This window comes from Pieris napi, chromosome 1 (assembly GCF_905475465.1).
Source record: "Pieris napi chromosome 1, ilPieNapi1.2, whole genome shotgun sequence".
In the NCBI taxonomy this organism is placed as follows: domain Eukaryota; kingdom Metazoa; phylum Arthropoda; class Insecta; order Lepidoptera; family Pieridae; genus Pieris; species Pieris napi.
Window position 1 is genome coordinate 361,640 of NC_062234.1, and position 25,815 is coordinate 387,454.

Genomic DNA, 25,815 nt, shown 5'->3' on the forward strand with positions numbered 1-25,815 from the left:
GAATTTCTAAAAAAGACACCTGAGGTCATAAACAGCCGTCTCGCCTTTGTTATTGTTAATTGCATTAACACGTATGCCATTATTCTTAGATTACATTGACTGTAGGAAATTTTGGTCTCAGCTCACCATTGTCACCTATCGTTTGGTTATCAGTCGTAAATAAACATGGATACTCTCAAGATGGCCAGTAAAAGAAAAGCGTAATGTGTTAACGTAATTGGTTAAATTTGGTTTTATTTTCTCTTCCGTCCGTATAACAACACAACAACTCTCTATAACGAAAAAAAAAGCTCGGTCTCTTGACATTCTTTATAAAGAGTAACACTGTATTTATTTCTTAAATTCCATGAATAACTGTTATTTTAATAATTTAACTGTTATTTGGAACTCTTCTTTAATGTAGTAGTTCTTGGTTTGTTTTTTTGGAGGTCATTTATTTTAGGGGATTTTTGGAGGGTTATTTAATCAAGCAATAATTGTTTTTATAATATAATATATGTTTTTTAAAACACGCGAAAAAAAATATATTTTAAGCCTCTAACTAAACCAATAGGCACACTGTTAAGGCATCTTGACTAAGCCCCCAAGCCATAAAATCTTTAAAAAAAAGAGAGAGACTAGTTAGATGACATAAGATAAATGAATCTAGATTCTAGAATGACACATTGTTATCTTTGTAGTGAGTAGATGCTTCAGCCTGCCTTCTGCAACATTTGTTTGATCTGTGAGCCTGATAAAAATGATTACAAAACAAACCCTATTTTCTTTGAAGTTCTAATGGGTTATTTGTGAACTAAATATAACTACGAATTGTGTAATAAAATTGGTTTTTGTACGTTTACATATTTCAAGAGATGGGTGAAAACAAAACAGATGATGTATCTGAACAGATCCTTAATGCTGTTAAAAAAAATTCAAAAGGAATATCAGCTACAGACATGGCAGCCGAAGTTCCAGAATTACCTTCTGCAGAACTTGTTGGAGCAATAAATAAATTGTTGCAACAAGGTTATTTAGATATCTATAAACAGGATGGTGCACTCATTTATAAGTAGGTGCTTTGTTGAGATTTCTCTTATTAGATATAATATTTAATTAGTAAACTTAATTGTGATTTAGGATAAAAAACCAGTCGTCTAAGCAAGTAGTAAAAGGAGCAGATAATGAAGAAAAGGTGGTATATAATTTAATAGAAGAAGCTGCTAATAAAGGAATTTGGATTAGAGAAATAAGAAATCAATCTAACCTTACAAACCCACAGCTTACAAAAATATTAAAGAATTTAGAAAGCAAAAAACTAATAAAAGCTGTTAAATGTGTTAATGTAAGTATAAAATTGTAACATGGTTAATTTACTTTAACATGAGAATGTACTTAATCATAAGGTGTTTCAGGCTTCTAAAAAGAAAGTGTATATGCTTTACAACTTGGAACCAGACAGATCCATTTCAGGAGGAGCTTGGTATCAGGACCAAGACTTTGAATCTGAATTTGTTGATATCCTTAATAGGCAATGTTTAAGATTCCTTCACCAGAGAGCTGATAAAATAAAAAACAATCCTAGAGGGCCCATTGTGGGTCGGACTCAATCATATGCAACAGCTATTGAAGTACAGAAATATATCACAGATTTAGGTATAAGTAAAGTTAGTATATTTATTTTAAAAAAGTCTACTTTCTTCTTTTTATAACACCATAATAAATAACCCCTTAATATCTATTACTTCTTATGAAATTGAGAATAATTTCAGGTAAAACTTGAAGTTGAAGATGTTGTTACAATTTTAAATACTTTGATTTATGATGGAAAAGCTGAAAGCACTGTGTATCCTGATGGCAGTAGAGTGTATAGGGCTATTGAATCACTTATACCACCACCCGGTCTAGTGCAAGTACCATGTGGCATCTGCCCTTTGATTCACAAATGCTCTTCCACGGGCCTTATTACCCCACAAGACTGTAAATATATGACTGAATGGCTTGAGCAATAAAATATAATGATCAGAAAACATTAACAGAAAAAAGTTTTATTCTTTATTTTCTTTTTAGATCCACTAAATCCTTAAAATTATAGAACTTTTATCTTCATGTTGTAGAATCTAATTTGTTTGATGTATATACTATAATTTATAATCTATTAATATAATTCATGAAGGAAAGCTTAAAATGTAGTGTATTTCTAAAAAGTATGAACATTCCTTTACTACATTTTAAATAAATTAAGGTAACCTTAATACCAAGACTAGGTACGATATAAATAAGCTTTTAAGTTTTTCCATTCTTTCAATTATGACTTATTTTATAAAAAAATGCAATGCATTCCTTCTATCACATAATCTAAGATTTTTTTTCATACATTTACTATACATACATTCTTCCTTATTCAATATAGTAGAGTTATCCTATTAAAGCATGGGCAACATGCACTTTTAAAATAAACTCCTAAAATTATTTTCTAAATTGTAAAGAGCTTCTGAGAGTACAGCTTGCTCTCTTCTATAACTTTTTTTGTTACCGTTTGATTTGACTTCTTGCTCACTCGTATTCAACTGAACAAAAAGAGAATTCAAGACATCCATTTGTATATAGTTTAAAGATTGCAAGATAATTCCATTGTTTGGGTATGGAGTGCTAGAGTAATTTTTTTGATGATCAATTGAGTGACTTTCAACACTAGATGGTGGAATTGTGACAATTTCAGTTGGTTTAGATGTTTCAGATTTTGGTGGTGTCTTTCCAGAAGGGTTGTTACTGCTTGGGTTTCTTGGTTTGTTATCTAGAAATATAATAAACTTATGATGAAATGTATAAAATAATGGAAGGAAGCATTTAATCCTTATAACATACCAAGATCATGAATTAGTCTCTCCATTTCTCTAAGTTGTGTTTGTTGTTGTTGAACAGTAAAATAAAGATCAGTAATTGTTCCAGTAATATGTTTCATTTCCTCTTCTCTTTTAGCTTCTTTAGATGCCTCTTTTTTACTTTGTCTGTAAAGGCAAATATAATAATTTATCTTCATCTTTATGTAACATATAAGAATAAAAAACCTTACCGATTGTATTCAACAATTAATAGGCTAGCACCAATAACAAAGATGACTGACTCTCCTAGAAGGTTGGCACCAAGCTCAATAGCCATATCTTGACTGAGTACTGGTATATTAACTGGTTTACCAAGATTTAGGATCCACATTTTAGCCTTCACTTCACACCAATTGTAAACTAAAAATTTAAAATATACAATAATGTTGGGACTTGATTGTACAAGGATAGTTTTAATATAAAAAATATAATACAACTACTTACATTGCGCTGGAGGCATGCATACATAGGTTCTAAAAAATGGACTATTTTTAGCCCTTTCTTTACATATATTTGCAATAGGCTTGCTAATTTGCTTTATTAATAGCACTGATAATTTTGCTATAGGAAAAGCTCCAACAACCATGGTTGTATTTATCAAATGATCCAGTCAATATTCCTTTCTTTTTTTCCCGTATAATAGGGTTCCTTTTATATTACAAAATTGTATTTTTTTTTATATCCTCAATACATTTCTTAAAAACAAAATTATCTAACTTTTTCAATTTTCCTGGATGGATATACTGTTAACTGCTCACTGCTGTATAGTGTATATCTTGTGTCCACAGATCAAGCAGAAGTAAATTATAAATGCACAATTGCACAGATAATAGATACTAAAAACAATTGTAATTTTCTACATAATATGTCACCGGAATATAACAAAATCTGCAAGTTTTTTTAGTTCAAATTTCCTAGGAAATTTATAATGTGTAGTGGTGGTAAGGGGTCAAATATTTTTAATATTGTAAGTAAACAGTTTTTTGCCATGTCTGATGTTCGTCACGTTTGTTAAGAAAAATGGTGCGTGCGTACAAAGTACACATGTCAGAAGTGAAACTTCTTTGGCAAACCGATTTTTAAGTCTTTGTTCATATTTATACAAATCTTAAACTTTAGTTTTCCGAGACTTAGAGGGAGGGAAAAGGGGAGATATGTTAGGAATTTAATGGTTTAATTGTGATTAAAAAGGCAAAAAGCACGAATTATAAAAATCTTATACTTGACGCTGGCTAATGCACAAACCGTGCCAGTCGCCAGAGCCATAAAAAAAAAAGTACATTGTAATTTGTAAACATTGTGCTGATATTTCGTTTTAAATTTTTGTGTATTATTTATGTATTTTAAATATATGTGTTGTAATTAATACGATCTCTAAATTGGTTCCCGATGGAATTTTAAATAATCGGTCAGCTCTTCCTATATAAAATTTGTCATCTAGCGGCTAGTAAAATCAATTAATAACATGTTATCACAAATTGAAAGCAAACCCATGCCATACAAATTGTATTTGGCGATTGTTGAAGATTTTAACAAACTTACATCTTTTAGTCGAAAGGCTGAAAATATGATTAGAAAAAAATATAAAGAGTATGTTCTTATGATAATCATATTATGGAAATACAATCAACAATGTTAAAATAATTATTACCCCGTTATTCCAGCATACCATCTACAACCATTGGAAGTATAATTTCCATGTTGGTACAGAGATCTATGAAATTAAGTTATAGAAAATCACCTGTTATTTCCAGTAGATATTATGATTTATATGAAAATTTAATCAAGAAAGAAGACAAAAGTGAAGTTATAATACAGTATGCACATGTTTTTGGACTAGAAATTAAAAAGCGTTGGAACACTTTAATTCACTTTTAACTTGTTACAGATTGGCTGATAGTCAAGGTATTAGTCCTGCTCTATTTGTCAGATCGCTGTTACAAAATGTATACACAGACTCAACAATGGTAAAAAAATGTTTAAAAGACTCGACAATTATTGAAAATAAAGATTTAGCTTTTCAAGTGTTTTTGGTAAGACCATTAGGCATATGAATAGAAACATTGTAAATTTATTATAGTTACAAACTAGGAGATTGGATAAAAAACACTCTCACTAATAAGTTAATTGTAGAAGCCTGTGAAGTGCCCAGGAAACTTCTTAGCTTCTGGAAGGAGCTGGGCTGGCTTAGTTAATTTTATTCAATCTGTCTTTGTAACAAATCTAATAAATTTTGAAACCCTAAGCTTTTATTTTTGACTTAAACAAACATGTTTTTCATTATAGGGTATTATGCACGATAATCAATATGGCCCATATGCTGATATTATTAAACAGTAAGTATTTAAAACTTAAGATAAAACTGTCTCACAATAAAATTTAACTATGATTTATTAAATTTCAGGTCTATTGGACTGGAGTATGAACTACGATTAGAACAAGAGTTAAAAACCATGAATATAACATTTTCTGATGAAAGCATACTTAGGCTAAGAGGCTATGACAAGACTCCTGACTTTAAATTAGATGTACCCATTGCTGTGGACGGATTTGTTGTTAATTGGATTGAAAGCAAAGCGTTATTTGGTGATGAAGAGAATCATTTAGGATATCTAAAAGAACAACTTATTTGTTATTGGAATAGATTTGGTCCAGGTCTCGTAATATACTGGTTTGGATATTTAGAAACTCTTGAAAATACTCCTGAAGTAAATAGCATGTTTATTCTGAGAACTAAATTTCCCAGCAAGGATACTATAACTCAGTATAAAATTGACATGTAATTTAATTTTATCATTATAATTTTTGTGATACATAATAATAAGTAAACAATATACTATAATGATTATACTATATGAAACTGGAATTACCATGTTTCATTCATAGCCTTTTGTTTCAAGGAGGTTAGGGGAGTGTTTTTGATGTTTAAGAGCGACTAAACATTGGGCGTTTGGCGTAGCGATTGACGCGCGTTGGTAGCATACATACACCGCGCTTTGCAGGCGCTCGACGAACGTCAGTAGGGCCGAGGGCGAGTATACTGTTTACACTATACATCTGGCTCAGTTCGGAAATGGATTATGGACTTTGAAGTGGTTGCTTGTGTGTGGCCTCTACCGTCGCTATAAAAGATAATGAGACAAAGAGAATATTGAGTGCACCCAATACTAAAAGTAGGCTGACTCATGGAATGTTTGTTACATTGTATTAAAATTTTTTTTGATGAATTTTAGTCCAAAATACCCAAAAATAAGAGGGCCGCCAGCGAAGCGTCTTCTATTTGGTCAGGCCTCCAGGTTTTACACAATTCAAACCTAAACGGTGGCAAATAGAGGGGTTTGGTCGAACAAACTGACCATGGCGTCCCAATTTTCGAATTTTGGCCGATGCTGTGATGAAAAATTCTGTGTGATTTTGAACTTTACAAAAAATTTGAACATTTTGAAAAATTACAAATGAGATAATAAGATGGCCGCCATAATAAGTACAACTTTGTTGTTTCTTGCACAATCGATCTAAAAATTGATTTGTATTCATTTATCGACCCCTGCATCAAATCTGTATATGTGCTTGAAAATTTGTTCGCTCCAGGTTTCCATTTTCTATACAACTTCAAATTAAATAAATAAAATAAAAAAATAGCGTTTATTTCGGACAAGGTTGACTCTCTTGACCCTTGCCTGCAACCAGTTTTATTTCATCTTCCCATTTCTTTTACCGTCCGCCTTTTTTCCCGTCTTTCTTCACTAAGGCTTAGTTCATATGGCCGTGCGGTACAAGATCAATATAAACGGTAATTATCGTCTACATTACCGCACGCCAACGCGCGGCGCGCTCCGACCCGCGCGCAAGATCTTGAACCGCGCGCTTCCATGCGGCCGCGCGCGGCTCAAGTTTTGCAAACCTGTATCGACCTGTTCAGTAATCAGTTGATCCGCGCGGCTTGAGACGGAAAGACACATAGATCGATGCAAAATGAGTAGGTACCGAAGATGAAATTGTGCCTATCGATTTGTTAATGTTACAATAAGTTTTTCTTTTGGTGATATGCAATATCTTATGGCATCTTCACTGGATTTTAAATCATTTTCAATAGAATCGTATAAAAAATTAAAGGATGCAACTAACATCCGGAAATAGTTAAAAAATTTATCTTCGTGTAACCTCAAGTCGGGATACAAAGTGACAAACAGGCTGGAAGAAAGTCTGTCACTTAAAATTGGATGCACCCAGTATCGTCTTCGTCTTCTTCTGCGACGTCTCAGTCTTCTATATAAAATCCATAAGCAAATTGCCTCCTCCACGTCCATTGTCAATCAATGTTGAAGCCACACTGGCGCGCGTACATATACCGTCATGTGAATGCTCCAACCGCGTGGCGACGCGCGGAAACGCGCGTTCATCTGAACTTAGCCTTATCCTTTGGAATACTTTTTGTAACGTCGTCTATCTTTGTCCTTTTCCTATTGTAAGTATTTCTAACCCTTTCTCTTTTATTTATACTTAGTAAACTTCTCACTTTTGCTCTTTGACTAACCTCTAATTTTCCGAATATTTAAAAACTGGAAGAATGCATGTTGTTTAATTTTGTCTCTGTTCTCTATTATTTCTTTTAGTGAGTGACTAATATTCCTACTACACATTTCCTATTCTATTGTAGACTTCTTTAGAACTCAGTTTTGTGAAGGAAACTATCTGGCCCAGGTATGTATATTCTTCCGTCTTCGACATATTAAATCTCGTTACCGTTCAGTACTTGAGTTATGACGTTTGTCAAGGCTTTGCTTTTCAGTGGATTCATTTGTAGTTTAGTTTTACGACTTTCTTTATCTAAGTCGTGGACATCTTAGACAGTTCCTTTACACTGTAGCATAGTAGGAATATATCGTCAGCGAAGCTGAGATGTGAAATTTTTTCTCCATAGATATTTATGTCCTCGTTGTGCCAATCCAGATTTCTAAACATATCTTTGAGAATTGCCAAAAAACGTTTAGAAGCAATGGATCCCCTTGTCTTACACCTCAACCTATTTTATTACTTCTCCCTCCCTTTCTAGTTTTATTTGCCCAATGCCATTTACGTAGATATTGCTAATTATTTTAATATACTTACCGATTTATGTTCTATGCCTTGTGATTTAAGTGCTTGCCATATTTTCCGCATTCAATGGTATCCAATGTGCTATATAATCAACGAAACAACAACAAGGGATATTTATTGATTTTTTTTTTGTATTTTCAATGATTTGTTTAACAACATGAATGTGATTGAGCGTTGAGTAGCCATTCCTAAACCCTACTTGTTCTTTTGGTTGATTTTTATTTAATTTCCTTGTTAACACCATAGAATCTATAATAATTTGATATTTCACTTTTATCGCCTTTGTTATGTAGAAATGTTGCTGATGATATAAACCACTGTTCGGGTATTTCTTCGGGGTCTAGTATCTCGTTATGAAGATATATGCCTTTACTTGCTACTTTTGTATTTGCCTTTACTTTTAGGATCCACTCTTTTCTGTCACGTCTTAGCTATAAATTTCTCAAATGTCGTCAATCAGTTTCTTTTTTCATCCCATTCGCACCATTAATATTTCCATATTGCACCTCTCTTGCACGTGCAGACGTGTTGCCTAATATATAGCCAAAGTCATCCACTCCTATATTTTCCCTCCAGATAGGTGAGGTTTAGATGAGGGGTGATCGAATAAGCTGTGACTGTCCTGAGCAATAGTTAACTGGCATGAAAAAAATAGAAATGGCAGGAAAAAAGATGGAGTTACAATACAAAGCCAAAATGGCCGCTTATGTATGGATCGAGCTGAAAATTCGCCAAAAGACCAAATTACATACAAACAGCCTGCAGAAGCAGAAGGAGTTAATATCTCGGTGCTCATATTGAGGTCACTATTACTAAGTTACTGTTTACCACATGAGTAATGATGATAATAGTTGGTATATGGAGCTTCTTACAGAGTGACACGAAAGCGGAACTTCATCCCTCTTCATGACAGGACACCATTTTTTGCGCACTTTCAGGTCCCTTGGCACATTAAAAAACAGTTTTTCAGGTGTACTAGTTGAAGTACCTATTAGTACATTTCGGTACTATACAGTACTTATAATGCGGCATATTTTCACATAAAAACCACAAAACCACAACACGACCCGCGCAGATCGAGTAAACTTTAATAAATGAATGGCGGAGAACGAGAGCGCGGGCGGTAGGGATCTCGTGACGTCACATGAGTATTTCGGCCACCCTGCGGTTGGCTTGTACAAAATGTGTAATATCTTCGCAACCAATTTACCGATTTCAATGATTTAAAAAGTATTGTACCTAATCGAGTAAAAGGAACACCATTATATAGATAATATATGCATTTTCCGACTTGATACGGGGACCCATTGAAAACTAAGATGAATTACAGCCGTCAAAAATGAAGGCTAATGTAATTCATCTTGCAAATGATTTGAATTTACGTGCTGCTGCTATCAAAAAACCACCACGACTCAACTCTCTCTCTTCTTCTTTGAAGTCTCTTCAACAGGAATAACAAGAGACTCTGAGAGCAGCTATCTGCATTTGCATTTTCAGCTACTGGCAACTGACAAAGATGCCGCTTATCAGATAGCGCTCTTGATAGTCTCATGCTGCGTTAGAATTCGCATAATGCAGCATGACACTGTGGCGAATGAGCTGACACGAGCGCGAAGTGGCCCACGCAGGACGTGTGTCGCGTTTCGTTTAGGCTGCCTACGCACTGGCGACCATGGTCGCCGCGACCTGGCCGCGGCGGCCAGTGAATTCTGGACTTTATATGGCCATCGCTATAGCCCCTACGCACTTAGCGGCCAGCGACCAGCGGCCACCGTTGACCGCGGTATCTAATTTGATGCCACGCGATGCCGTCTGCGCGCTTGCCTACGCACCGGCGACCATGGCCGCGGCGGCCTGGCCGCGTCTATGGTCGCCAGTGCGTAGGCTGCCTTAGTGTGTGTGGGACTCCCGGATGCCAGTCGTGTCGGCCGCTGGTCCCTGGGTGTGCTCACCCTGGCTGACCCGCGTATTCCGGGGGGACAAAATACCGCTCAACTGCAGAGGCAAAACAAGAAATACGGCAACACAGTTTAACACAGACTTCACTTATATTAGGAGGCTTCGCCAGACTAGCCAGCTTCTTTCTTTCTTTTTTTTCTTTTGACTAAATTCAGCGAAAAGCTTGTCGAATTGCCAGTCTCCAACGTATTTCGTTTTTGTTTCTATGCGTATTCTACAAAGTGTACTATGGAGAGTATTCCGAAGTTGTTTGGGTTGATGCCTCCCTCAGTATTCGTTATAAAGACAAAATTAGTGCACCAACCACAAGGCTGCATAAAACAAGTAATTCTTTCGATGGCAATTGTATACGTTTTTCAACAAAATCTCTAGTGAGATACAAGTGTTGTCAAATAAATAAAATGTCAAATGTCAAAACAAGTTAATTCAAATCGTACGTAAAAGTAAAGCTACTTGCTAAGGCCTATCGCTGAGTTCACGTGGAAACGCTGGTTTATTCGACGTCAGAGTATGAATAAGCAATGCATTTCAGTTGTAGGTTGACAATTGTATGCATTTCTTTATAAAAAAAATTGATTGTATGTAAAAAATAATGTTAGGTGATAAGGTCATAAGAAGACATTGATGAAAAATAGCATACTTTTATGAATTGAATTATTATCATTATTTTGTATCATAGAAAAAGGAGTTAATTTAAACATTTTTTTTTAGATAAATTAAAATATATTTGCACTCGTTAATTTGAATTATATATTTTTTAATAATAAAATAACAAATACATATATGAGATTATATCGCTAATTAAATTCTTAAAATTCAAGAGGTACCTACTTTTTGCTGCAATTGTTGTTGTAATAAACAATGGAATTCACATTTACTTTTCACTTCACTTTATAAACAGTTGACAAACAGTAGGTTGTGTGCTGCCGATGTCTCTTATTTACTCGGACGCATAGGCCGATGGAGTGGAAGAGAGGTAAATGCGTCACAAACCGAACGCTAAAGCCGCATTTATATTTATCTGACGTGTTGTGTTGTGATGCTCTCTGTCGTGATGGCTACTGTTCACATTGATATGACGTGTTATGATGCATTATGACGGTTTTTTGTATCAGTTCCGTCTTGACTCCCAGAGAGTTCACACATTTGCAATGTTTTTTCAAGAATCATCCGATTCAGATTCAGATTTTGAAGAAGAGTTGGAATTATTGGCGTTGGCAACGCTTCTAACTAAACAAAGAAAAAGAAGAAGCTTCCCAAATAGCTGCTGTCATAACTTGATCTTTATATTCTTTACATTTTGGATTATAAATCACTTTAAATTGTCTTACGTATTCAATTAGTTGCTCTTCGTCCATTTCTGACGCGTAATAACACAACACTGGCGCGTGCACACTAGTCCGATGCGGTATGACGTCTACGGCACCGCCCCCCGCACCTCACCCTTTCTGACGCGGACCGGGATTGCCTGTGACACGACACATCAGAAGCCGTCATAACACACCGCATTGAATAAATGTGAACGCTTCCATATTAAATGTATGAAACTGATACCGTTCTGATGCATCACAACACAACACGTCAGATAAATGTAAATGCGGCTTAAGGCCGATCTATCGCTTGCTCCGCGCTCTCGCTTGCATGCTCGGCTCAGGCGGAACGTGACAAATGACAATGACTCATCTTTTTTCGTGCGTGCAGCCGGGTTGGGTTGGCGTTCATCGATCATTATAAGACGTCAAAACTCAAAAGTCTTTCATGATGATATTAATTTATCCCCAAAGGAAAGGCAAAGGACAGGACTTCAAAAGTCTTTCATCGTTATCACGTCAAAAATAATAACACAAATAACATAATTTGTTTTGTTCTAAGAATGAAGTTTCAACTGTCTCAATTCTACTTGATCTGTGGATTTTTTCACTAACAACTTTTGCCTGTAGCGTTAATTCATAATTTTTCATAGCTAATTTCAAGTGTGTAATAATACCGAACATGACCGATGAAAGTATAACAATATCAGCTAAAACTTGGGCAAGAAGTGTAGATGCTATTCACAAGGTTAATTCGTCGTTTATATTCAATAAATCTAAACCTATATGGTTGATTTATTAATTAAATAGAGGATTTTGCAAAAAAAGTTTGGAAATTGGAAAATAATATTTTTCTAAATTGTTTTATACAGGTCAGATACTCAGATGGAATAGTTGATGGAGAAAAAAGTGCTTTTCAAACAAGTTTTGACATGGGATATGAAGAAGGCTTTTCCTTTGGATTTTTTATTAGTAGTCAAAACATGTATGTATGTTAGATCCAAAAACATAGTATTACTGAAAATAACCAATTTTACTTAATTTATACTTTATTTTTAGGTCAACAGACACATTACAAGATAATTGTATTGTATGTTATGAGAATGTTAAATTAAAGGATAATGTGACAAATTTATATAATCTCCAAAAAGACACAAACAAAAAATTTGTGTAAGATAAATTTAATTTGGATAAGCCACTCTACCCAGTGCTCCAAAGACTGTTTTTCAAATTATATATTTCTTGGCTTTTTTTCTGGTGGTGGTTTCATGTTCTCCTGCTTGATTTCCTGTTTTATTTCCATATGCATGTTTCCATTAGTCATTTCAGGATGTATTGAATCTATTGGCTCTTGTTTTATTGTAATATTGTTCATGTTATTACTATCACCTCCTTTATCTCCTTTATCATTATTGTTTTCAGCTTTTACTGACACACCATTTGTCTACAAACAAAGGGCAATTATCAAAACATACAGCTTATTAAGTCATGATACAACCCTACCACATTTTTCAATTTTGGAAAAAACTAAAAATTACTTTTTTGAGAATTCTTTTGAGGCGGAGTTTTTTCACAACATTTATAAGATGTATTTAAAATAATATTTTTATCATAAAAGGGACTCACTTGGTTAGCAGTGGTAGTTATAGTTGGCAAAGGAAACTGCCTCACTAACTCTGCCAATAACATATCAACTCGTTGTCTTTGAAATAAAGTTGATGGTTCTTCCTTAGGTGTATTAGAAACTTCTTTTGGTGCAGACTGTCCAGAATTAAAAGGACTGATTCCTGTCAATATAATTAAATGCACATGTATTTTGTATTTTAATGCCAATAAACTAAAAGGATTTGTTGCATAAATAACATATCACAAAACACATTTAAAAATCTGCCTTTATTTATATTATTGATGATAGTTTGCCTAGATACTATATATTGTTCTACTATTTCACCACACCTATCACTGATAGAGGTTAATCATTTATTAATAACATCATAGATTTATAATAAATTGCTTAAGATGTATAGACATAATGGTTGCAGCTCCTAAACATTTTGTATACAATGTTGTCAGTTTTTGTCTATTCTACACCCTTGATTTGAAAACCGGCAGTAAATTTAGAAGCATTTATTAAGATTTTTAATTAAAACTTCTTATTGTCATTCATAAGTGAACATAGTTATCTATACAAGTTATATTTAAATTTTTGATATTTAAAAGAAAAAAATGTACCAAGAGATTTCACAATTATTAAATTTTTGTAGGATATTTAAGCTTTTTATAGAAATTACTGGAAAATAAATGTAACTAGGATTTGAATTAATTTTTACAATATAAAGTAAAAATCAGTTACCTGGTTTATTAGGTTTAAAATCCCACCAATACCCTTTACTTGGGTGATATTTTGAATAAGACATAGTTTCTTCAAAAGAACATTGAAGATGGTGGACAGCTGAAAGCTATAGTTGAAACAAAAAAAATTATGAACACAAAGTATCTAAGTAATAGAAATTGTCTTTATTTATTAACTTACCAATCTTGAGTTTAAAACACTTGCTAAGTCAGGAGCTTGATACACAATTCCGGCAATTATATAGTAATCAGCTAATGGAATAGTTTGCATAGGACTATGTCTATGTTGCTTTCTTATAACATACAGTATGGGCTCCTGAACATGGAGTAAAATGTATTCCAAACCAGTCATATTTCTAAAATTATAATAAAAATAACTACATTTTTAATAACATAACATTCAATCTAAGGATTGTTTATACATACTGAAGCTGATCCATACTCAGGCGTTGCATTTTTACCACTTCATTATTACATGTTCTATCAAAAAATGGATTTGATCTTTCAGAAAAGTAATCCATGATGTTAGATGGATTTAATGACGGTATCCAAGCAGAATCATGCCACGATAAGCCGAGCGGATTCTCATTTGCTATAGGAAGGTGTCCACCAATCCTTGCTGGCATCATTTTTGTTTAGTTTTTTTTTAACTTTTATTTATCAACACGTCTTTTTTTTTTTTTTTTTTTTTTTTTCCTTTATGGCTCTGGCACGGTTTGTGCATTAGCCAGTGTCAAGTAGGTATAAGATTTTTATAAGTCGCTGTTTTAATTATTTACAGTTTATGAATAATAAAAAACGAAGGAAACTAATCGCGACATAACATAGATGATTGAAAACGCATTAAATTTACAACAAAATCAGAATAGTTACATAAGGGGAAAAATTAATCAAAATTATAGTTTAATGTTATTATTTACAATAAATATACTTATAATACTATATACAAGGGGATTTAAATCTCGAAGAAGTAAAGAAATATTGGTAGGAAGGGGAACAGAGAGAGATACTAAAGAAGTGTATAAGGAAGAATGGTCATATTTAGGACAAGAAAAGAAAACATGATTCAGGTCAGAATAGCTCTCGCCACACTCACAGGCGGTACTAGTTACGATACCAAGTTTGTGCAAATGAACTGGAAGGCTGTTATGTCCCAGACGCATACGGATTATAGTAGAAGTGGTGGTTTTACCAAGCGACAATTTGGCAAACCATGGCTTCCTGGGAACGGAAGACTGTATAGCATACAAGAAACGACCCTTAATCCGGCCTTTCTCTTCCCAACACATATTCCACGATTTGTGGAGATATATGCCGGGCAAAGCAGCAAGATCATGGCCAAAATTCTTGTACGGGTGTACGTCACCGGTCTCAGTAGCACTGTTAGCCAAACTGTCAGCTTTTACATTTCCAGAGATACCACAGTGACTAGGTATCCAACAGAATGAAACTAAATAGTTGTGTAATTGGCAGTGTAACAGCTTTCTCTTACATTCAAATATTACATGAAAAAATGGGTTAAGTTTTAGTGAAAATTTTGCTAAGCTCTGTAAAGCACTTAAGGAATCGGTAAATATAACGGTTTTATTGAGTTTGAAACACAACACATATTCAAGAGCTTTTAGTAGTCCAAAACATTCACCGGTAAAGACCGATGATTCCGGAGGTAATTTAATTTTCTGAACTATGTTGTATTGTTTGTGAAACACTCCAACACCAACACACCCATTGGAGTGTTTAGATGAATCTGTGTACATTTGATGCCAGTTAGGCCATTTGCTATTGACATTGCAATTAAAAATTGCATTGGCATTAAAATCAGATTTTTCAATGCCAAGAGAAAAGCAAATCTCTGGAGAAAGAAGAAGAGAATCATAAGAAGAGCTAAATAGAGGAAGTACATTAAAGGAATGAGTTGGGGCTTGTAATTGTTTGAATTTCAGGAAGCTTTTTAATAGACAAGGTATAGGTTTATGTGAAGAGGGTAATTTTAGAGAAAGAGACTCCAGTTTGGAGATGAGGGGATGATGGAACTGGACAATTCTAAAAATGAATCTATCTGACAGATATTGACGTCTTAAGTTTAATGGAGGGTCACAACATTCTATTTGCAAAGCATTAACCGGGCTTGATTTCATGGCACCTGAAACAATCCTTAAAGCCCTAGACTGTATGAGGTCTAGTTTTCTAAAGCCAGCTACATTACCTGGATCTAAGAAAAAGGTCCCAAAATCCAGTACACTTCTAATAACAGCATTATACACCAACCTCAATGTGGCTGGGTGAGCACCCCACCAAACTCCACTGAGACATCTCAGCATGTTCAAGTGTCGCTCACATTTACCAACTACAAATTCGCAGTGTGGTTGACCTGTTAGTTTAGAATCAAGTATAACTCCTAAGAACTTTACTTGATTATAAACGGGTAATATATGACGATCATATGTTATAGTAGGTGAGGGAGGAGTTCGGGATTTAGTGAAAAGTACAACGGAACTTTTTGAGGGAGACAGATCTAGGCCATTTGCATCCATCCAGGATTTTAGCAAAGATAAAGAAGAGGAAACATGTTGTTCAGCAATACTTACACACATATCAGAGGCATAAATAACTAAGTCATCGGCATATTGTAATAAACTAACTGAATCTCCAATTGAATCTTCTAGGTCATATGTATAAATATTGTACAATAAAGGGCTCAGAACAGACCCTTGTGGCAAGCCCCTCCATACCAACCTACTAGGCATATAAGGGCCGCCAACATCTAAAATAATTTTCCTCTCCGAAAGAAGATTTACAATGAAATTAGTTAAAAAATAAGGAACCTTTAATTTATTTAATTTACTTTTAAGAATATGTAACAAAACGTTATCATAAGCCGAATTAATATCCAAGAAAGCAGCGACTACTGACTTTTTATCTGTGAAAGCATTACGAATGTCCGTAACTAATATGCCTAAATTGTCACATACACTTTTACCTTTTCGAAATCCAAACTGAGTTGGGGACAGATATTCGTTATTTTCTATATACCATTCAAGCCGATTTTTAATTAAATGTTCAACAACTTTTGTTATCACCGATGACAAGACAATCGGACGATATGATTTAATATCAGATCGTACCTTAGACGGTTTTAAAAATGGCAGCACTATTTGACTTCGCCAAGATGGCGGTATGTCATTTGTCAATAGAACTTTATTTATTAAATTTAAAAAGAAATTTAATCCATTTTCACCAAGGTGAGACAGAAATGAATATGGGATCCCATCTTCCCCAGGTGCACTGTCACTGACGTAATTTAATACACCTTTTAATTCCACTAACGTGAAAGGTAGATTTAGAGAGGAAGGGGCGGCATCAGAGTTATTTTGTTTAGAAGAGTGGATAAAATCTCTAAGTGGAGCAGAAGGAGGAGCCAAGCGATCAAGGAATTGATCAGCTAACTCTATAGGAAGTAACGACGTGTTAGAAGGATTGACAGCTGACCTAAATCTTTTGATATTTCGCCAAATGACAGTTGAATGTGTTCCAGGTGATAAGGTGCTACAATATTTCCTCCACCCCTCAGATTTCTTTGTTTTAAATAGCTTTTTAACTTCTTTCATCACAGTCATTAAGGTCTCGTAGTTTTCCATAGACATATCATTGCGATAATTATGCTCAGCTGCCTTGCGTTTTTTAATACTTGTGGTACACTCTTCATCCCACCATGGTGGAGATGGCAACTTATTACTACGCGGCTTTTTCTTTGGAAAAACATTATCAGCTGATTCTAATAAAACAGTTTTGAAATAATTACTATCTGTGACATTAATTTCTGAGCAAGTATTAATTTTCTCTTCTACTAATAAAGTGTATTGACTCCATTTAGAGTCAATGATTTTGTGTTTGAGGCGAGAGTTATGAATAAACATGTTACTATTTTTTTTACAGGGAAATGAAATGATTATTGGATAATGATCACTATTGTAAGATGAACACAAAGTAGACCAAGATAGAGAAGATGCTAAATTGGGAGTACAAATGGACAGGTCAATGGCACTAATTGCTTCACCAGGTTTTGTGAGGCGAGTAGGAGAACCCGAGTTTAAAATGCACAGGTTATACATGTCTAAGATATCCAATAATGCATACCCATAACTATTAGAAACCGAGCTACCCCAAGATGTGTGATGAGAGTTAAAATCACCCAGAATCATGAAAGGCTGAGGAAGCACTGAAATTAAGTTTTTAATTTCATTGAAAATTTTCAAGGAGGGGTGAGGGACATAGATAGAGACAAAACAGATATCATCAACAATAGCTGCAATAATAGAAAAGCTGTCACTATGTGAAGGAAGAGGGAAGGAAGAAAAGGTGCTAGAGTTTCTGATGAGCAGGCATACACCACCATACCCATCAGCCCTGTCTTCTCTTAAGCATAAATAACCAGGGATTTTAAATACATGATCTGGCTTTAACCAGGTTTCAGATAGAGAAAAAATAAAAGGATTAAAAGTATTTATAATATGTATAATTTCATGTTTTTTGTTAATTATACTGCGGCAGTTCCATTGAACTAGCCTGTCCATGTTGGCCATTATTAATATCAGTGTAGGTATGAATTAAATTAGCAGCGTGGGACGGTATAGATAAATTGGGTTGTGAAAGTAATTTGATTAATGTAGTAATTAGCTCTGCTATTGTCTGTGAGTTTACATTAGAGGATGATGGATATGCACAACCATTAGATGGCTCTGGCATATTATAGTCTCTTACAAGAGACTCATGTGCAACATGATCGTAACCTTTACTTTGTTGAGGAGGGGTTCTAGGTTTAGTAAAAAAAGTTTTTTTGTAAGATAGTGTACGTGGAGGTGGTGAACCAGGCAAAACTGTATTTCCACCAGGAAGAGATTTATTTGGGATAGAGGATACTATATCTGCAAATGACTTAGATATGGGGGGATGTAGTTTTGATGCTTCAACATAGGACAGGCTATTCTCTGCCATTGATAGTTTAATGTTGGTTTGTCTCACATACTCTGGGCACTTTTTGCTTGAAGCAAAGTGCAGCCCAGAGCATGAGCAGCAAGAACCGTGGTCTTCCTCCACATTACAAGTATTTCCAGTGTGGCCCTGACCACACTTGTAACACCTAGGCTTTGATCTGCATTGGACCTTAGTGTGCCCAAAGCGGCAGCAATTAAAACATTGAATAGTCGGATATATATATAAATTAACGGGCATAGAGTTGTAACACATAAATACACGTTTAGGCAAAACTTGTCCATCAAATGTAAACACAACTGTTTGCGAAGGTTTCCATGTAGGTGTGTTGTTTACCATGACTTTATAGTTAAGTCGCCTGAGTTTCAGAATTTCTCCACACCCAATGGGTACGTTAGTGTTCTCCATAATATCCTCAGGAGACCACTCGGTTGGGACTCCCTTAACTAAACCCATCCTTGTAATATTAAAAGTTGGGATAAAAGCCTTCATGTTGTTAGCAGGTAAGCAGTTTGAAGTGATAAAGCTGTTAGCGTCTGTGTAATTATGAAAAGATAGTGTCATTTTATTTCTACCAATACGTTTTAAGCTTCCATTTACAATATTTTTAAAAAGATAATTTTTTAAAAATCTGCCAAACACAACTGGGTGTAAAGTTGTACTATCATTATCATCACGTTGTATTTTCTGCACATGTACCACAAACGGGCCATGGTCATTGGCATCATAACAAGCCCTACCAATTTGTGTGGGGGTTTTAGGAGAATTGCTGGTGGGAGGAACAGGCATTGAAGTAGTATCAGTGCAAGGAATAGCAGGCAAATTAACAGTGCTCTCAGGAAATACATCTTTACATTGACAGTCTGAGTGTTTACTACTTTCAGTACTACTTTTTCGTTTTTTTTTGTTACAATGCTTACAAACTTTGTGGAGATGGCTGCGCTTCAGCTTCCTTTTAGAAACCAAAGAGCAGTCAGAATCCATACCAGATTCATTAGAAATCGTGATAAATGCAACCGCGGGGGGCGCCGTGCCCCCCGGGTCCGGAGGCTCATTCATAAAAATCCGAAAAGCTTACCCCAACTCGAAGAAAGTAGAAGAAAATATAAATAATAATACAAACTACAAATATATACAAGTTTGAACTATTCTGATCACCTAATTGATTAAAAATATTATTTTACAACAAATTCAAACAAAAACCGCGTCCGCCAAATTCGAAGGTTTCCCGCGTTTTTTTTATCAACACGTCTTGTTGATACCTAAATACTTGCATCGTAACCAGTGTTGCCAACTCGGATTTTGAAAATTACGTAGGTCAGATTAAACAATTACGTAGATTTAGCAAAAATTGTATAGGAAAAGTTCGTAGATCTACGTACTTTTTTTTATGAGTGAAATGAAGAGGGTAGGGTTGGTAAAACTGAATAAAAAGAGTGTTATTTTTTTGAAATGGAAATAAAAAAAAATGTATTCATTATTATTTTCTGGTAAATTAAATTTGTACATGTTTTTATTAAAAAGTTTAATATGATCTTGCGTTGGCCCAGGATTACTTTTCAGATCACTTTTTGTAAAATGTAACCCTGTGAGGGTTTCAGTAGACTGAGGTCCGTTTCTGATGTTAGTTTTCATCAAGTTTATTAAAGAAAAACGTCGTTCAACATTTGCGCTACTATGAGGTAATGTTAATAACTTTTGTGTAAATTGGGCTAGGAGGGGAAACTGCTGAGTTGCATCTCATTTTTTTTATTTTGGCAATATGACGCCAAAAGTCATCTGCTTTGAATATCTGATCCTCTTGAAATGGTAGATTTGTGTTTCTTAAAGTTCTCCATTCCCGGTCTGATTGTTTTTAACTTTTTTTTTTCGAAAGTAATAGATATTATGCCTATTCAGCCTAATGAATTTGGATATTGTGCAAAATTTTCAATTTGATTAAAAATACGTAGATTCTGTGACTGAAGTTCGTAGGTTTTCAGAAAAGGCCTAAAATACGTAGATCTACGTAAAAAGACGTAGAGTTGGCAACGCTGATCGTAACTAGTGTTGCGACTTGCGCACCTCATACATCAGGCACCTCAAATGTCACACTCAAAGTTGTAAATTGTCCCATCACCTCAAACACACATTTTGTACCGCTTCAAACTCGTTGAGGTAGTTGCTATTATTTTGTAACATATGACTTAATTTTTTCAATTTAACTTTTCTTACATTTTTTTAAAATAAAAGGTATTAAATAAAAATAGGCATCTATTTTTTATGTAATACCTATTTTATTTGTTTTTTCGTTTCATATACAGGTTGTTCAAAAGTTTTAATTAAAATTATTAATATCTGTGTGGATCGAGATAAAAGTACTTCGGATTAATATATTTTATCTATATATGGCTTAATATTTTAACTTAATTAATCTTAATTTATATATTAATAATCGACATAGTCCAAAAATATAGTTTTATTTATTAAAATATCAAAAAATATCTGTTACTTCATTTGTCATGTGGCAACTGGCAACATGAGTCACCTCACTTCACTACACCTCACAAGTCACAACCACACGTATGACGTATCGTACATATAGGTACTAACAGTACAGAATGAGGTCCTCAAATGAGGTGGTACAGTGTACCAACTCATTTTATAAAATGAGGTGGGACATACAAACTGCAAACACTTCAATTTCGTTTGACCTACCCATCACTAGTCGTAACTCGAATTCACAGATTAAGTTGAGCTCAGGGGTATTAGAGTTAGACAAAGTTACTTTTCGACGCAAAACGCCAAATATATTTTGTATATAAATGGTCACGTGACAAAGCGTGAGCTTATATCATACACTGTAGGGGGTTAGGGTTAGGGTAGAAGGACTCCTTTTTCCGCAATTAGACTCGTGGTTGGTCCGTTGTGCGTACGAGTCCTGGCTAATTTAGCCAGCCTAGCTCCTTCCAGAAGCACAGAAGTCTCCTGGGCACTTCACAGGCTTCCCGGAGCGACCTCACCGTTCCGAGGATTTTTTCACGTTGATTAGCCACAGCCTCGCATTCCAGGACTACGTGGGTGACTGTTTCTTCTGCGCTGAAACAGCCTCTGCACAGGGGGCTGTCTGTCGCGCCTAGGATAAAAAGATGTTTATTTAGGAGGCAATGACCCGTTATTGTCCCTATCATTATTTTAAGGTTGGTTCTATTTAAGTTAAGTAGTCGCTTTGTCAGTTGCGGGTTTACTGCTGGCAGAGCCACTTTGGACTGTCTGCAGGCCGCACCATGCGACCATCGTTGTTGCTGGAGTTCAGCGGATCTCTGGCGGATCCAGGTTCGCACCAGCGAGAAGGGCAAAGGAAGGAGCGGATACGGGCCAGCAGGCATCATTCCGGAGCCTCTTCTCGCAAGCTCGTCCGCAGCATCATTGCCGAGAGATCCACTGTGTCCCTTTATCCACTGTAAGGTAACCCTATTGGTTCGGGTTATAGCCTCCAGTGCTTCATGACACTCCAGTATTAGTTTGCTGTTGGTTTTTTTGTTTCCGAGCGCCATCAGCACGGATGCACTGTCGGATACGAATTTAATGCAAAAGTCATTAATCCCTAGCCGCTGCACGGCTCTGGCTGCTTCGGTTAAGGCGACACATTCACATTGAAAGATCGTGCTCTGTGTGCCCAAGGGTAGGTGTATGTTGATGTTGAGATCAAGAGAGAATATGCCAGCGCCTGAGCCAGACCCTGTTTTGGATCCATCTGTATATATACGTAGCTCATTCACGGTCGACCGGTCATGTTCCTCTTCTCTCAGTTGTATATGATATTTCCTGTTAAATATTAATTGGTTAGTGATTCTATCACAGGGCGCAGCAATAAGAGGTTGATACTCTGTTGCCCTGTTGAGAATCGCTGTGTGTGTACTGTAGTGATTTTTTCCCCATAGATCCAGTACCATAAGCCTGATAGCAGCCAGGGCTGCCTCCTGCTGTATGTGTAGGTCCAGGGGTAAGATCTGCAGGGCCATCTCCATTGCTGCGGTTGGTGTTGTTTTCATGCAACCGCTAGCAGCGGACAAAGCAAGCCTCTGGAAGCGTCCGAGTTTGGTAATTGCCGTTTGAAGTTCTGTTCTGGGCCACCAAACAAGGGCTCCATAGGCAAGCATTGGCCTAATTATGGCAGTGTATATCCATAATGTTATCTTAGGCGATAGGCCCCATTTCACGCCTAGCATCTTTTTGCATTGATAAAAGGCGATCGTTGCTTTGTTTAGTTTGTGTTCTAGATGTTTGTTCCAGAGCAGTTTACTGTCCAAAATCACACCTAGGTACTTGATTTCATTCTTGAGAATGAGTTCAGTGTTGAAGAGTTTCGGAAGTTTGTACGGTCCAAGAACTCTTCGGTTGGTAAAAAGTATTAGTTCTGTTTTTGATGGGTTGACAGATAACTCGTGCTCATTGCACCATCTCTCAATCACTTTTAAAGCTCGTCTCATGAGGTCACATAAGGTGCTTTCAAAGTTCCCAGATATCAAGATTGCTATGTCATCAGCATAACCCACAGTGAAGAGATTGTCAGCGTTGAGTTTTGTGATTAGTTCATTAACCACAAGGTTCCACAGTAGCGGCGATAGAACACCTCCCTGCGGACATCCTCTGCTGACAATGCCTCGTGTTGTGGAGTTTACCGTGAACTGTATAGCTCCTTGTTTTAGCATGTTGTTTACCCATTCTATAAGGGTTGATGGTACTCCACATGACCTTAGTGCTCTGGTTATACTCGTGAAGTTTGTTTTGTCAAAAGCACCTTCGATGTCAATGAATGCACCAAGGGTTGACTGCTTTAACTTCAGGGAGTTGCCAATGCGAGACACGACGCTGTGGAGTGATGAGTCCGTTGATTTGCCCGAGCTGTAGGCATGTTGATTAGGGTGTAGGAATTTGGATAGCGATACCCGGCTGCGTATCTCCAGGTCTCCTAGCCTCTCCATCGTTTTTAAGAAAAATGAAGTAAGGCTAATAGGCCTGAAGGACTTCGCTTGGGTATAGTCCTCTTTACCTGGTTTTGGGATGAATATGATTTTTACTTCTCTCCATTTCAAGGGTATGTATCGGTGGGCTATACAGGCTCGGAGACAAGATAGTCTACTATTAAGTTCCCACTCCATCTTAGTAGGCCTGGGAAGATGCCGTCCAAACCAGCCGCTTTGAATGGAAGGAAGGAGTTGATTGCCCACGTTACTTTTTCATTAGTGATTATTTTGTGAGCTACTTGCCAGTCTGAGCTGTCGGTGGCTCTCTCTGAGTATGGTTGCCAAGCCTGTTCGTTGGCAATTATGCAACCCGGAAAGTGTGTTGCCAGTAGTAGTTCACATGTTTCTGAATCAGTTTTTGTAAATGAATTGTCAGGTTTTTTAAGACAACCGATCGAGTGATTGGGCTCTCTGGAGAGGCATGATTTCACCCTGGTTGCCTGGTTGTTGGTTTCAATACTGGTGCAGAAGTGTCTCCAACACTCCTGCTTCCTAGTACGTAAAAGTTTTTTGAATCGCCTTCTCGCGACCGTGTACTTGTCCCAGTCGGTGGGTAACCGTGTGTTCACTGCTCTATTGAACAGCTTCCTGACCTTCCGTCGGTGTCTCTCCAGTTCGGGGCACCACCAGTTATGTCTCCCTCCCCATCTTGGTATGGTAAGGGGACACGACCGTTCATAGCTTGTCAGGAGTAGGGACGTTAGGTTGTTTACATGTTTGTCTATGTCTTGTATATTTATGGTGGTTGGTATCGATAGTTTGTCTACCTCGGAGCTGATAAGTCTATGAAATTTTACCAAATCGGTTCTCCGTGGTATACGTCTAGGTTGAGGTTTAGGTAGCTCCCCTTTGATTGCAAAGCGGATCCACCTATGATCAGAGCATGATAACTCGTTGGATACGTGCCAGTCCTGTATGTGATCTGACAGACCAGCAGTTACCATTGTTAAATCAATAATAGTTTGCGAACGCGCGTTGATAAAAGTTGGTTTTGAGCCATTGTTTGCCAAGATAAGGTTATTGCTAAGTATAAAATTAAGCATGTCCTCACCTCGAGTGTTGGTACTAGCGTTACCCCATAACGTGTGGTGCGCATTGGAGTCCGCCGCGATGATTAGCTCCAGTTTCTCCCTCTCACAGTAGTCAGCCAGAAGGCCGAGTTCTGGAGTGGGCCCGTCCTCGTCACCTGGTAAGTAGGCGGACGCCAGGACGACGTCTGGTTGATTGTTTCTGTGTAACCTAATAGCTGTAAGGTTCCTTGAACAGAGTTCGTTTATTAGAAATGCTGGTACATGTTTAGGCAAGATTATGCAAGTTCTAGGGTTACTTACGGAGGTATCCAGTAAAAGTTTACCACCGGTGCTGCCCAGGCCACATATCTTGCCATTCCTGATCCACGGCTCTTGGATCGCGGCGATGGTCTTCGGATTGGTCTCCAGCAGTCTGCGTAGGGAAGCCGACGCTGTCTGACTGTGCTGGAGGTTAGCCTGGATGAGGTCAGTTCGGCGATGGGGAGGAGCGCAGACAGCTGTCGCTGAATTCACTCCCCCCGGTCTCCTGAAACAACTCATCATCCGAAGTTAGTTGCACCGGTGACGGTGGATGTGTAGCTACCTCCATAGGGGCGTGTGTCCCGGTGACCGAAGCCGCCCCCGTCAGAGACGTGGACGGCCCCGACCCCGACGACGCCACCCCCGATGTGCTGGTAGTTGTTGGTGGGGCGTTGGCCACCTGCGAGGGTTCATCTCTATCCAGGATGCGGATATAGATGTTCCCCATCAGGTAGTATAAACGCCGATTACGCTCTTTGATTTTAGGGATCTCAAACTCTGGCACACGAAAGAAGAGGGACACGCCTGTCGGGTCCTGAGTTCTTCGTTCGTGTGTCAGGGTCCATGATCTGATGTTGAGGTGGCGGTTTTGCCTCGTGATCAGTTTCCTCAGTGTTTCCGTGTTGCCACTGTAGTCTGGTACATGTAGCAGACACGGAATCCTATTCGGAATCGCCGATTGAGGCCGAACCACCAGCCTGGTGTCAGGTACTGGATTTGTGATGACATCACAAGTCCCGGTCAGCCAACCCAGAGTGTAAGTGTCCTCGCACCAAGTTTTGAGGACACCATCCGAGAAATGGGCCTTACCCCGGAACCTGATGTCGTTGGGCTCGGTAGTTAGGGTAGCATCAAGATCCGCCAGGAGCTCGTCTTGAATTTTACCCTCGATTTGTAG

The 25,815-nt window shown here is 36.9% G+C and overlaps 4 protein-coding genes across 6 annotated transcripts; 2 read left to right on the forward strand and 2 right to left on the reverse strand.

Annotated features, from left to right (window-relative positions):
* The first annotated feature begins 668 nt into the window (after positions 1-668).
* On the forward strand, positions 669-1,991 carry LOC125052916 (probable DNA-directed RNA polymerase III subunit RPC6). Its single transcript, XM_047654002.1, has 4 exons — positions 669-1,051; positions 1,120-1,324; positions 1,395-1,646; positions 1,752-1,991. The coding sequence occupies exons 1-4, from the start codon at positions 855-857 to the stop codon at positions 1,989-1,991; spliced, it is 894 nt and encodes a 297-aa protein (XP_047509958.1). The 5' UTR covers positions 669-854.
* Positions 1,992-2,011: 20 nt separating this feature from the next.
* LOC125052940 (optic atrophy 3 protein homolog) lies at positions 2,012-3,633 on the reverse strand. Its single transcript, XM_047654045.1, has 4 exons — positions 3,309-3,633; positions 3,056-3,224; positions 2,848-2,990; positions 2,012-2,776 (listed from the first exon to the last, which is right to left on the reverse strand). Exons 1-4 carry the CDS (start codon positions 3,448-3,450, stop codon positions 2,430-2,432), a joined length of 801 nt encoding a protein of 266 aa, XP_047510001.1. The 5' UTR covers positions 3,451-3,633; the 3' UTR covers positions 2,012-2,429.
* A 139-nt stretch (positions 3,634-3,772) lies between these two features.
* Positions 3,773-6,077, forward strand: LOC125052926 (CDAN1-interacting nuclease 1). 3 transcript variants are annotated; one of them, XM_047654030.1, is made up of 5 exons: positions 3,773-3,831; positions 4,529-4,681; positions 4,753-4,897; positions 5,151-5,200; positions 5,269-6,077. In XM_047654030.1, exons 2-5 carry the CDS (start codon positions 4,563-4,565, stop codon positions 5,645-5,647), a joined length of 693 nt encoding a protein of 230 aa, XP_047509986.1. In that variant the 5' UTR covers positions 3,773-3,831; positions 4,529-4,562; the 3' UTR covers positions 5,648-6,077. The 3 variants fall into 3 exon arrangements, with proteins under 3 accessions (XP_047509986.1, XP_047509978.1, XP_047509969.1); XM_047654022.1 differs by lacking the exon at positions 3,773-3,831 and adding an exon at positions 4,108-4,454 and having other exon boundaries at positions 4,529-4,665; positions 4,753-4,769; XM_047654013.1 differs by lacking the exon at positions 3,773-3,831 and adding an exon at positions 4,111-4,454.
* A 6,187-nt stretch (positions 6,078-12,264) lies between these two features.
* On the reverse strand, positions 12,265-19,868 carry LOC125062192 (mediator of RNA polymerase II transcription subunit 6). Its single transcript, XM_047667968.1, has 7 exons — positions 19,834-19,868; positions 18,663-18,667; positions 14,012-14,260; positions 13,767-13,941; positions 13,587-13,692; positions 12,860-13,020; positions 12,265-12,677 (listed from the first exon to the last, which is right to left on the reverse strand). The coding sequence occupies exons 3-7, from the start codon at positions 14,212-14,214 to the stop codon at positions 12,465-12,467; spliced, it is 858 nt and encodes a 285-aa protein (XP_047523924.1). The 5' UTR covers positions 14,215-14,260; positions 18,663-18,667; positions 19,834-19,868; the 3' UTR covers positions 12,265-12,464.
* Positions 19,869-25,815: the final 5,947 nt, after the last annotated feature.

Bases quoted from the DNA above. Each gene is read 5' to 3' on its own strand.
- LOC125052916 (XM_047654002.1), top strand. From the start codon at position 855: ATGGGTGAAAACAAAACAGATGATGTATCTGAACAGATCCTTAATGCT. The intron at 1,052-1,119 runs GTAGGTGCTTTG...ATTGTGATTTAG, and splicing joins GATGGTGCACTCATTTATAA to GATAAAAAACCAGTCGTCTA. The intron at 1,325-1,394 runs GTAAGTATAAAA...AAGGTGTTTCAG, and splicing joins AAGCTGTTAAATGTGTTAAT to GCTTCTAAAAAGAAAGTGTA.
- LOC125052940 (XM_047654045.1), bottom strand. From the start codon at position 3,450: ATGGTTGTTGGAGCTTTTCCTATAGCAAAATTATCAGTGCTATTAATA. The intron at 3,225-3,308 runs GTAAGTAGTTGT...TTAAATTTTTAG, and splicing joins ATGCATGCCTCCAGCGCAAT to TTTACAATTGGTGTGAAGTG. The intron at 2,991-3,055 runs GTAAGGTTTTTT...TTGCCTTTACAG, and splicing joins TTAATTGTTGAATACAATCG to ACAAAGTAAAAAAGAGGCAT.
- LOC125052926 (XM_047654013.1), top strand. From the start codon at position 4,330: ATGTTATCACAAATTGAAAGCAAACCCATGCCATACAAATTGTATTTG. The intron at 4,898-5,150 runs GTAAGACCATTA...TTTTCATTATAG, and splicing joins TAGCTTTTCAAGTGTTTTTG to GGTATTATGCACGATAATCA. The intron at 5,201-5,268 runs GTAAGTATTTAA...ATTAAATTTCAG, and splicing joins TATGCTGATATTATTAAACA to GTCTATTGGACTGGAGTATG.
- LOC125062192 (XM_047667968.1), bottom strand. From the start codon at position 14,214: ATGATGCCAGCAAGGATTGGTGGACACCTTCCTATAGCAAATGAGAAT. The intron at 13,942-14,011 runs GTATGTATAAAC...TTATAATTTTAG, and splicing joins CTGAGTATGGATCAGCTTCA to AAATATGACTGGTTTGGAAT. The intron at 12,678-12,859 runs GTGAGTCCCTTT...CTTTGTTTGTAG, and splicing joins TAACTACCACTGCTAACCAA to ACAAATGGTGTGTCAGTAAA.